Source organism: Leucoraja erinacea, chromosome 6 (assembly GCF_028641065.1).
Source record: "Leucoraja erinacea ecotype New England chromosome 6, Leri_hhj_1, whole genome shotgun sequence".
NCBI classification, from domain to species: Eukaryota; Metazoa; Chordata; class Chondrichthyes; order Rajiformes; family Rajidae; genus Leucoraja; species Leucoraja erinaceus.
In genome coordinates, this window is record NC_073382.1 from 86,655,407 (window position 1) to 86,667,896 (window position 12,490).

General features: G+C 42.4%; 1 protein-coding gene across 10 annotated transcripts in view; it reads right to left on the reverse strand.

Annotated features, from left to right (window-relative positions):
- The window catches only part of emsy (EMSY transcriptional repressor, BRCA2 interacting), a 90,187-nt gene that overhangs the window by 25,844 nt on the left and 51,853 nt on the right, over positions 1 to 12,490 (reverse strand). For 9 of the 10 annotated variants that reach the window (XM_055637533.1, XM_055637534.1, XM_055637530.1 and 6 more), the window contains one exon: positions 9,200 to 9,250. The exons of the other annotated variant lie outside the window; for it this stretch is intronic. In XM_055637533.1, coding sequence (XP_055493508.1) covers positions 9,200 to 9,250 — 51 coding nt within the window. The remainder of the gene's footprint in view (positions 1 to 9,199; positions 9,251 to 12,490) is intronic. 10 annotated transcript variants of the gene reach the window in all.

Genomic DNA, 12,490 nt, shown 5'->3' on the forward strand with positions numbered 1-12,490 from the left:
GCCGCTGAACCGACCCCTGCTCGTCCCCCGAAACCCGGGAGGATGGAGCCAGAGACGGTGACGGACGCGACGGGAGAGGACCAAGACCAGCCGGAGAAAGAACTGGCCTAAGGTCAGCTGCAGGAGGTGCTCCCAGAACACAATGGTGGATGGGCGAGGAGATGGTCCTCTCATCCAGCCGCAGAACACACCAAATCCTGGCATCACATCACCCCAGTCCTCAAACAACTTCACTGGCTTCCCATCTCCCACCGGATCACCTACAAAATCCTGATCCTCACCTACAAAGCCCTCCACCATTTAGCCCCCCCATATCTCACTGACCTCCTCTCCTCCTACCAACCCTCACGGTGCCTCACGGTCTCCTCTCCATCCACAAATCCAACCTCCGCAGTTTTGGGGACAGAGCCTTCTCCAGGGCAGCTCCCAGGCTCCGGAACTCCCTCCCCCAACTGATCCGCAATTCCGTGTCCCTCACCATCTTCCAGTCCCGCCTCAAGACCCATCTCTTCACCTCTGCCTATCCTTAGCCCCACGTCCGCTTCCCTTTTCATCTGTGCTTGAATTGCCTCATATTGTGTTTTGAATTGTATTTTGTCTTTAATTTGTGTACTAGTCATGTCTCTACTATTTATTTCATTCCGCATACATGTTATGGGAATACTGTACTGGATTGAGTGTAAGAAAATAATTTCACTGTCCGTTTGCACATAGGACAATAGAAGCACGATTGAACCATTAATAAATATGCTGGAAAAGCAAATTCCAGGAAGGGTTACTTTTTTCCACCCGTCACTTTGTTCCCTGACCATAGAGTTCAATAAAATTGGATTTTTAAACCAAACTCAATGCTCTTCTGCTGTAATACGTAAATTAAGTATTTCCATCTCCAAATGTTTATTTGGCTTTCCAATTACTCTGAAATCTAATTTATTGGTAGTTACTCGGCTCTTGCACGATGGCCAACATACCATCATTAAACACATAATTTAGTGAACGATACAAACACTTCGCTCCAGTGTCCACTGTTTTCCATAGTTTTCCATAGTTTCCAAAACTGGTTTAATTTTGTTCCTTGATGAAATATTCAATATTTCTCTCAACACAAGAACAATATGTCACATTTAATCCGACGTTACTAAATGGTATTTACATTTTATACATCCATATAGGACCAGAATTAGGCCATTCAGCCCATCAAGTCTACTCCACCATTCAATCATGGCTGATCTATCTTTCCCTCTCAACCCATTCTCCTGCCTTCTCCCCACAACAACTGGCACGCATACATATCAATTTGCACATTTAAAAAGTGCAACTAATACATATTAAGCAATGGCCAACAATAGATAAACAATTAGATTATCTGCAGTGATACTAGTTGAGTGATATGTATTGCTTCGTTGCAAAGTGTAGTGACATTTTTTGATGTACAAATGAAAGGATAGATTGGATCTCAGTTTCACAGGAAGATTATTCAACATCGCAGCACCCCCACTAATGAAATGAATATAGGTCCTGCTCAGGGCTTCATACGAATCTTAAAAATGCTGACGTTGCCAAATCTGGCCATATTTCAAGAGACTAATGCAAACTCATTGACAAACATTGAACAGAATAATGCTTGGGAATTATTTAATGAGAAAGCTAATGTAAAATGAAATTTAGGAGATTTAGGCAAGTTCCTCACTCTCCAATGCGTTCTGAAGAGACCTTCTCTCACTGCTTGCCTTCTGTGATTCCTGCTACTGCCCAGCTCTTTGACAATACCCTGACCTGAACTCACTCCACTATTATCCTTACTTCCTTATCTCTGGCTTTTGTCCATCCATCAACCAACAAAACCCTCCCCTCGCCTGTATCCACCAATCACTTGCCAGGCTTTGTCCCACCACCACCACCTCTCTTCCATCTAAACAAGATGTACTCAAAGTACTATAGAAACCTTGAACTCACTGGCCTATAAATCACTAGATTTATCAGGACAAATTAAAACATTAAAATCCAAATTAGTGCCAATGGACACCGTGAAAAATGTGAAACATAGTTCAAGGCCACACATAGGTTTTACTGCAAATAGTGTTACGCAGCCGGCCTCAGAGATCTCACACTGATTGAATGATACAGCATGGAAACAGGTCCTTCGGTCTACCAAGTCCATGCCGACCACCTGTTCACAGTAGTTCCATGTTATCTCACTTTCACACCTATGGACAATTTACAGAGGCCCCGATAACCTACAATAACCATATAACACATACTGTCACACCTGCCACGCCTCCACACACTTGAGACTCATTCCACACTCCTTCTGAGCTATTAGGAGTTACACCTGCATTTAATCTGCTCCCCTAATCACTTGGTATAAATACCTGAGATCATCACCAATTAACCATATATAACTATATAACAATTACAGCACGGAAACAGGCCATCTCGGCACTTCTAGTCCGTGCCGAACACTTACTCTCACCAAGTCCCATCTACCTGCACTCGGGACCATAACCCTCCATTCCTTTCCCGTCCATATATCTATCCAATTTATTTTTAAATTATAAAATCGAACCTGCCTCCACCACTTCCACTGGAAGCTCATTCCACTCAGCTACCACTCTCTGAGTAAAGAAGTTCCCCCTCATGTTACCCCTAAACTTCTGTCCCTTAATTCTCAATGTCCTCTTGTTTGAATCTTCCCTACTCTCAATGGAAAAAGCTTATCCACGTCAACTCTGTCTATCCCTCTCGTCATTTTAAAGACCTCTATAAAGTCCCCCCTTAACCTTCTGCGCTCCAAAGAATAAAGACCTTTGTTCAACCTTTCTCTGTAACTTAGTTGCTGAAACCCAGGCAACATTCTAGTAAATCTCCTCTGTACTCTCTCTATTTTGTTGACATCTTTCCTATAATTTAGCGACCAAAATTGTACACCATACTCCAGAATTGGCCTCACCAATGCCTTGTACAATTTTAACATTACATCCCAACTTCTATACTCAATGCTCTAATTTATAAATGCTAGCACACCAAAAGCTTTCTTTACCACCCTATCTACATGTGATTCCACCTTCAGGGAACTATGCAGTTATTCCTAGATCCCTCAGTTCAACTGCATTACAAGCCCGCACTTTGGGATGTGGGAGGAAACCCGCTCGGTCACAGGAAGAATGTGCAAACTCCACAAAAACAGTACTCGAGGTTGGGACCAAACCTGGTTCTCTGACACTGAGGCAGCAGCTCTACCAGCTTCACCACCCCACATAGCTAGAGCTTATATCGAGATGTGATGTCTAGTGTTAATTAAGGAATGAAACAAGCTTGTATATAACTGATTACAGGCTGCACAGTGGCGCAACAGTATAGCTGCTGCCTTACAACGCCAGAGACCCAGGTTCGATCCTGACTTCGGATGCTGTTTGCAGGGAGTTTGTTCGTTCTCCCTGTGACCGTGTGAATTTTATCCGGGTGCTCCGGTTTCCTTCAACACTCCAAAGAAGCACAGGTTTGTAGGTAAATTGTAGGTAAATTGGCTTTGGAAAGTTGTAAGATTGTCCCAAGTGTGTGTAGGTTACAGGGTGATCGCTGGTTGGCGTAGACTTGGTGGGCCCTAAGGCCGTGGAGTATCTCCAAAGTCTAATATCTACAAAATGCAGTTTAATTACACTGAACACACAAATAATATAACCATCAGGTTATACGAGAAAAGATAATGTTTTCTACAGATTTAAGCATTTAAAAAGCACCCCAATTATTAAGGATTAAGACTTCTAGAAATATCAAACCTGAATATTGGGTCTGAATATTCATGTCTGAAACACAAAATGGGAGAAGGATGTGAAATCCAAAGGAAAAAAAAAATAGGAAAAGAGCGCAGCTGACTTTTAAATCCAAATGAAGAAGAATATGCAATGAATGCAGTTCTACTAATATTAATATGCAGTATTTAGCTTAGAGAAACAGCACGGAAACTGGTCCTTCGGCCCACCCAGACCTCACTGACCAGCAATTCCCGCACATTAACACTACCCTACACACACACTAGAGACATTTTTTTTTTTGCATTTAGACCAAGCCAATTAACCTATAAACCTGCATGTCTTTGGAGTGTGGGAGGAAACCGGAACAACCAGGTCACGGGGAGAACGTACAAACTCTGTAGACAAGCACTTGTTATCAGGATTGAACCAGGGTCTCTGGCGCTGTAAGGCAGTAGCTCTGTCGCTGCGCCATCGCGCCACCCTATTTATGTAGTATGCTATTAATACATGTTGTGTAAATGCCAGCAGATCAAAATTTGCAAACATAGAATCTGATTACAATTGTTTGCCCAAGTCAGATGAGATCCCAGTACACTGAATATACCAAATGCTGGAGCAATTCAGCGGGTGAGGTAGATGCCTGAAGTTAGGATGCTGGAGTTATGTTTCTATGATGCAGCCTAACCCACTGAGTTATTCCAGCACTGTGTGCCTTTTTTCTGTTTATACAGTGCCCTCCATAATGTTTGGGACAAAGACCCATCATTTATTTATTTGCCTCTATACTACATAATTTAAGATTTGTAATAGAAAAAAATAAATCACGGGTACATTGTCAGATTTTATTAAAGGCCATTTTTAGACATTTTGGTTTCACCATGAAGAAATTACAGCTGTGTTTATACATAGTCAATCCATTTCAGGGCACCATAATGTTTGGGACACATGGCTTCACAGACGTTTTTAATTGCCCAGGTGTGTTTAATTGCCTCCTTGTTGCAGGTATAAGAGAGCTCCCAGCACCTAGTCTTTTCTCCAGTCTTTCCATCACCTTTGGAAACTTTTATTGCTGTTTATCAACATGAGGACCAAAGTTGTCCCAAAACAACATAAGCTAAAGATGGCTGCAATACAGGCCTGGCAGAGCATTACCCGAGAAGACACTCAGCAACTGGTGATGTCCATGAATCACAGACTTCAAGCAGTCATTGCATGAAAAGGATATGCAACAAAATACTAAACATGGCTACTTTCATTTACATGACATTGCTGTGTCCCAAACATTATGGTGCCCTGAAATTGGGGGACTATGTATAAACACAGCTGTAATTTCTACATGGTGAAACCAAAATGTATAAAAATGGCCTTTATTAAAATTTGACAATCTTCAAATTAAGTCAAGTCAAGAGTTTATTGTCATGTGTCCCAGATAGGCCAGTGAAATTATTGCTTGCTGCAGCACAAGAGTATTGTAAGCATAAATACAAAACAGTTCAGTGTGTCTATATAGCATAGACCATATATATACACATAAATAAACAGATAAAGTGCAATAGGCTGGTATAGTTCAGAGTTTGTTTGATGGCGAGTTAAATAGCCTGATGGCTGTGGGGAAGTAGCTGTTCCTGAACCTGGATGTACCAGATTTCAGGCTCCTGTACCTTCTACCTGATGGCAGCAGAGAGAGGAGTGTGTGGCCAGGATGGTGTGGGTCCTTGATGATGTTGGCAGCCTTTTTAAGGCAGCGACTGCAATAGATCCCTTCGATGGCGGGGAGGTCAGAGCCAATGATGGACTGGGCAGTGCTCACAACTTTCTGCATCCTTTTCTGCTCCTGGACGCTCAAGTTGCTGAACCAAGCCACGATGCAACTGGTCAGCATGCTCTCTACTGTGTACCTGTAGAAATTCGAGAGAGTCCTCTTTGACATATGGACTTTCTGTAATCTTCTCAGGAAGTACAGGTGCTGATGTGCTTGCTTTATAATTGCACCAGTGTGCTGGAACCAGGAAAGATCTTCGGAAATATGCACGCCCAGGAATTTGAAGTACTTGATCCTTTCCACCATCGACCCGTTGATATAAACGGGACCGTGGGTCCTCATCCTACCCCTTCCAAACTCCACAATCAGTTCCTTGGTTTTGCTGGTGTTGAGAGCCAGGTTATGCTGGCACCATATGGTCAATCGGTTGATCTCACTTCTATACTCATCATCATCAGTGATTCGTCGGCAAACTTGATGATGGAGTTCGCACTATGTCCGGCTACACAGTCATGAGTATAGAGTACAGCAGGGGGCTGAGCACGTAGCCTTTAGGTGCTCCCTTGATGATTGTTATCGAGAATGACAAAGTTCCACCAATACGAACAGACTGTGGTCTGCGGATGAGGAAGTCGAGGATCCAATTGCAGAGGGATGCCGAGATACCCAGATCTGAGAGCTTGGTAATCAGCTTGGAGGGGATGATGGGGTTAAACGCCGAGCTGAAGTCAATGAATAACAGCCTGACATACGAGTTTAACCACATATGATTTTTTTTCTATTACACATCTCAAATTGTGGCGTACAGTGGAAAATAAAGAAATAATGGGTCTTTGTCCCAAACATTATGGAGAGCACTGTACCAGCATCTGCAGTTCCTTTCCACATATTAAGTACAGTGCATTCAGAAAGTATTCAGACCCCTTCACTTTGTCCCAATTCTGTTACGTTACAGCCTTATTTTAAAATGGACTATATTCATTTTTTCTATCGCCAATCTACACACAATACCCCGGAATGTAGAAGCGAAAACAGGTGTTTAGACATTTTTGTAAAGTAATTAAAAAGAAATAACTGAAATATCACATTTCCATAAGTATTCAGACCCTTTGCTATGATACTCAAAATTGAGCCTAAGTGTATACTGTTTCTATTGATTATCCTTGAGCTGTTTCTGCAACTTGATTGCAGTCCACCAGTGGTAAATTAAATTGATTGGTCATGATTTGGAAAGGCACACACATGTCTATATAAGGTCCCACGGTTGACAGTGCATGTCAGAGCATAAACCAAGCCATGAAGATGAAGGAATTGTCCGTATTCCTCCAAGACAGGATTGTGTCGAGACACAGATCTGGGGAAGGGTATAAAACAATTTCTGCAGCATTGCAGGTCCTGACGAGCACAGTGGCATTCTTAAATGGAAGAACTTAGGGAAACACCAGATCCCTTCATAAAGCTGGCTGCCCGGCCAAACTGAGCAATCGGGGGAGAAGGACCTTGGTCAGGGAGTTGACCAAGAACCCGATGGTCACTCTGACAGAGCTCCAGAGTTCCTCTGTGGAGATGGGAGAACATTCCAGAAGGACAACTATATCTGCAGCACTCTACTAATCAGGCCTTTATGGTAGAGTGGCCAGACAGAAGCCACTCCTCAGTAAAAGTGACATGACAGCCCGCTTGGGGTTTGCCAAAAGGCATGAGGAAATAGATTCTCTGGCCCGATGAAACCAAGATTGAACTCTTTGGCCTGAATGCCAAGCATCACGTCTGGAGGAAACCAGGCACCGCTCATCACCTGGCCAATACCATATCTACGGTGAAGCATGGTGGTGGCAGCATCATGCTGTGGGGATGTCTTTCAGCAGCAGGAACTGGGAGACTAGTCAGGATCGAGGGAAAGATGAACAGAGCAAAGTAAAAAGAAATCCTTGATGAAAACCTGCTCCAGAGCATTCTGGACCTCAGACTGGGAAGGCGGTTCACATTCCAACAGGAGAACGACCCTAAGCACACAGTCAAGACAACGCAGGAGTGGCTTCATGACAAGTATGTGAATGACCTGGAGTGGCCCATCCAAAGCCCAGACTTGAACCCGATCGAACATCTCTGGAGTGACCTGAAATTAGCTGTGCATCGACGCTCCCCATCCAGCCTGACAGATCTTGAGAGGATCTGCAGAGAAGAATAGGAGAAATTACCCAAATACACGTGTGCCAAGCTTATAGCATCATACCCAAAAAGACTTGAGGCTGTAATCGCTGTCAAAGATGCCTCAACAAAGTACTGAGTAAAGGGTCTGAATAAAAGGGTCTATTATCTAAATGGTGGCCAATTGGGAAAGGGGGAGATGCAGCGAGACCTGGGTGTCATGGTACACCAGTCATTGAAGGTAGGCATGCAGGTGCAGCAGGCAGTAAAGAAAGCAAATGGTATGTTAGCTTTCATTGCAAAAGGATTTGAGTATAGGAGCAGGGAGGTTCTACTGCAGTTGTACAGGGTCCTGGTGAGACCACACCTGGAGTATTGCGTACAGTTTTGGTCTCCAAATCTGAGGAAGGACATTATTGCCATAGAGGGAGTGCAGAGACGGTTCACCAGACTGATTCCTGGGATGTCAGGACTGTCTTATGAAGAAAGACTGGATAGACTTGGTTTATACTCTCTAGAATTTAGGAGATTGAGAGGGGATCTTATAGAAACTTACAAAATTCTTAAGGGGTTGGACAGGCTAGATGCAGGAAGATGTTCCCGATGTTGGGGAAGTCCAGGACAAGGGGTCACAGCTTAAGGGTAAGGGGGGAAATCATTTAAAACCGAGATGATAAGAACTTTTTTCACACAGAGAGTGGTGAATCTCTGGAACTCTCTGCCACAGAGGGTAGTTGAGGCCAGTTCATTGGCTATATTTAAGGGGGAGTTAGATGTGGCCCTTGTGGCTAAGGGGATCAGGGGGGTATGGAGAGAAGGCAGGTACGGGATACTGAGTTGGATGATCAGCCATGATCATATTGAATGGCGGTGCAGGCTCGAAGGGCCGAATGGCCTACTCCTGCACCTAATTTCTATGTTTCTATAATTATATAAATGTGATATTTCAGTTACTTATTTTTAATTACTTTGCAAAAATTTCTAAACACATGTTTTCGCTATTTTTATTATGGGGTATATATTGTGTGTAGATTGATGATTAAAAAAAAAATCTATTTTTGAATAAGGCTGTAACGTAACAAAATGTGGAAAAAGAGAAAGGTCTGAACACTGTATACAACTCCTGCATCATTTTAGCTTAACTACATTTACGGTCACCCTGAAATATGCGCCGATTCATGTTCAAGTCAAAACACATCCTGTTGAAACAACTCTACAGATTCAATAGGTGCGATGTGCAAAAAATTTATCATCTCCAGCATGGCTGGAATGTCAAAACTGTCAAATTTAAAGAGAACAAATTAGTCAATATGGAACAGGAACAGGAACACAAAAAAATAGTCTTATTATAAAAAAATTCTGTATGAGCTGAAATGAACAATAACATTGTATATTCAAAAGAATAAAACCAAACAAAAAGGGGGAAAAAAAACACAAATGACATGTTGTGAATCACATCCCATGTAGACTTACAAGGGTGGGCAGTTTTTAAAACAAAAATGTAAATGGACAGCACGATATCCAGACTTACTCAAATAATTATTTCGGCTTTTCTGTACCTCGATGTACGATCGGCTTTTGCCTAATGTGACAATTAAGACAAAACAACAAGCAGGGGTTAAGGCAGACCACAAGGTTTTGTATTTAAATATGCCACCTCAACAAAGTAAGTTCCACATTTGAGGTCGTCTATCTCCCTTTCTACGAAGAGGGCACTAAAATCCATTTGTTTACTGCATTCAACAGCAAACTCCAACCACTGGAGCTGAAAGTAAACCTGGATTAACATTAACGCAATGATCTTGTATACAAGTAAAGTTTAAACCAACGATTTGCTTTCATGCGATCCTGCATCGTGCAACATTCTGAAATGAAACAAAGAAACGTAGAAAATTGGTGCTGGAGGAGGTCATTCGGCCCTTCGTGCCAGCACCGCCATTAATTGTGATCATGGCTGATCGTCCCCAATCAATAACCTGTGCCTGCCTTCTCCCCATATCCCTTGATTCCACTAGCCCCGAGAGCTCTATCTATAATTCTGACTACTTTTGTTTTTCTTTTCTGCCGCCAATTACCAAGAGGCAAGTCAAAGCAAACGAAGAAAGATTCAGAGGGCGGTGGAGGCAGGTTCTCTGGATGCTTTCAAGAGAGAGCTAGATAGGGCTCTTAAAGGGGATATGGGGAGAAGGCAGGAACGGGGTACTGATTGGGGATGATCAACCATGATCACATTGAATGGCAGTGCTGGCTCGAAGGACCGAATGGCCTACTCCTGCACCTATTGTCTATTTCCATTTACGGCTTCAATATGTTTCTCAACTGGAACAAAAATCAGCCCTACACTCCCTAAAAATGCCCACCAATTATAAAAATAATCTTTTCAAAACAATGAAACTAAATGCAAAAAAGATATCAATATATGAAAAAACAATTAAGACAAAACAACAAGCAGGGGTTAAGGCAGACCACAAGGTTTTGTATTTAAATATGCCACCTCAACAAAGTAAGTTCCACATTTGAGGTCGTCTATCTCCCTTTCTACGAAGAGGGCACTAAAATCCATTTGTTTACTGCATTCAACAGCAAACTCCAACCACTGGAGCTGAAAGTAAACCTGGATTAACATTAACGCAACGATCTTGTATACAAGTAAAGTTTAAACCAACGATTTGCTTTCATGCGATCCTGCATCGTGCAACATTCTGAAATGAAACAAAGAAACGTAGAAAATAGGTGCTGGAGGAGGTCATTCGGCCCTTCGTGCCAGCACCGCCATTAATTGTGATCATGGCTGATCGTCCCCAATCAATAACCTGTGCCTGCCTTCTCCCCACATCCCTTGATTCCACTAGCCCCGAGAGCTCTATCTATAATTCTGACTACTTTTGTTTTTCTTTTCTGCCGCCAATTACCAAGAGGCAAGTCAAAGCAAACGAAGAAAGATTCAGAGGGCGGTGGAGGCAGGTTCTCTGGATGCTTTCAAGAGAGAGCTAGATAGGGCTCTTAAAGGGGATATGGGGAGAAGGCAGGAACGGGGTACTGATTGGGGATGATCAACCATGATCACATTGAATGGCAGTGCTGGCTCGAAGGGACCGAATGGCCTACTCCTGCACCTATTGTCTATTTCCATTTACGGCTTCAATATGTTTCTCAACTGGAACAAAAATCAGCCCTACACTCCCTAAAAATGCCCACCAATTATAAAAATAATCTTTTCAAAACAATGAAACTAAATGCAAAAAGATATCAATATATAAACATTAGTAATCAATGACATGACTGCAGTTGACAGATTCATCAAACAATGCTCAGTTGCACAAAATTAAAAGTTGACATTTTTTATAAATTGTGTGCAAAATTAAAAATAGTTCAACAATGTTCTAATATAACATATATAACATATAACAAATAATAATTACAGCACGGAAACAGGCCATCTCGGTCCTACTAGTCCCTGCCGAACACTTACTCTCACCTGCACTCAGACCATAACCCTCCATTCCTTTCCCGCCCATATACCTATCCAATTTATTTTTAAATGATAAAATCGAACCTGCCTCCACCACTTCCACTGGAAGCTCACTCCACACAGCTACCACTCTCTGAGTAAAGAAGTTTCTCCTCATGTTACCCCTAAACTTCTGTCCCTTAATTCTCAAATCATGTCCTCTTGTTTGAATCTTCCCTACTCTCAATGGAAAAAGCTTATCCACGTCAACTCTGTCTATCCCTCTCGTAATTTTAATAACTTACAAATTGATTATTTTTGAAGTTAGGTTATTCACAATCTGTCATGCATTCTGACCCAACCAAATTAGATGTCCATTATCTATTTAAAGGAATTCTGCTAATTTATGTCCAAGTGAGTTTCAAATAGTGGTACATTATTTCTCAATTAAAGAATAAGAGATCAAAGTGAGAAAGAGAGAATACCTTATTCCAAGTCAAAGTGTGCACTGTGCAAAAAGGATCTAATAATGAGAACAAGCCTTAGTCACTGACTCTACCCGCCCGCCCATCAAACCCCTTCACCTGCCTGCCTTTGTTCCAGCCCCATCTCTCTCTTCTAGCTTTCCCTCCACTCCACCCCACTACAATTAGTTTGAGGTAAGGTCCCGACCCGAAACATTGCCTATTCATTCCCTCTACAGATTCTGCCTGACCTGTTGAGTTTCTCCAGCACTTTGCGATTTACACGAACTGTTGAAGAGCAAAGGGAATCAAAGCAAATGTAACCATTGTAAAACAAATGATTTAAAAAAAAGCTTACTTTACTTTAGAATACAGCCTCTTTGGCCCATCACGTCCTTGCTGACCAATGATCGCCTGTATACCAGTTCAATCCTATATACTAGGGACAATTTACAGAAGCCAATCAGCCTAGAAACCTATACATCTTTGGAATGTGGGAGGAAACCAAAAGACCCAGAGAAAGTCCACGTGGTCACAGGGAGCGGGTACAAAGCCCGTACTGATACCATCCGTAGTCAGGATCGAACCCGGGTCTCTGGTGCTGCAAGGTAGCAACTGTAGTACTGCGCCACCGTGCTGTTTCAGTAGATTTCATGGACATCCTCTTCCCCCGCCCTTCAACTTTCCTATTCCACGTAAAGGCAGTCCACTATTGCTTGATGTCCAGCTTATTCCACTAAACAAGATAGCATTATAATGTAATAAAATACAATTGTTATTATAGGTCAATGTGAAACATTTTACCTGCCCATCCTGTAGCATGGCTGGATATATTTTTAAATCATCCCATTTAGCAACTAGAAGCTAGGAGGACACAAAATGCTGCACTTTCTAAACAGGTCAGGCA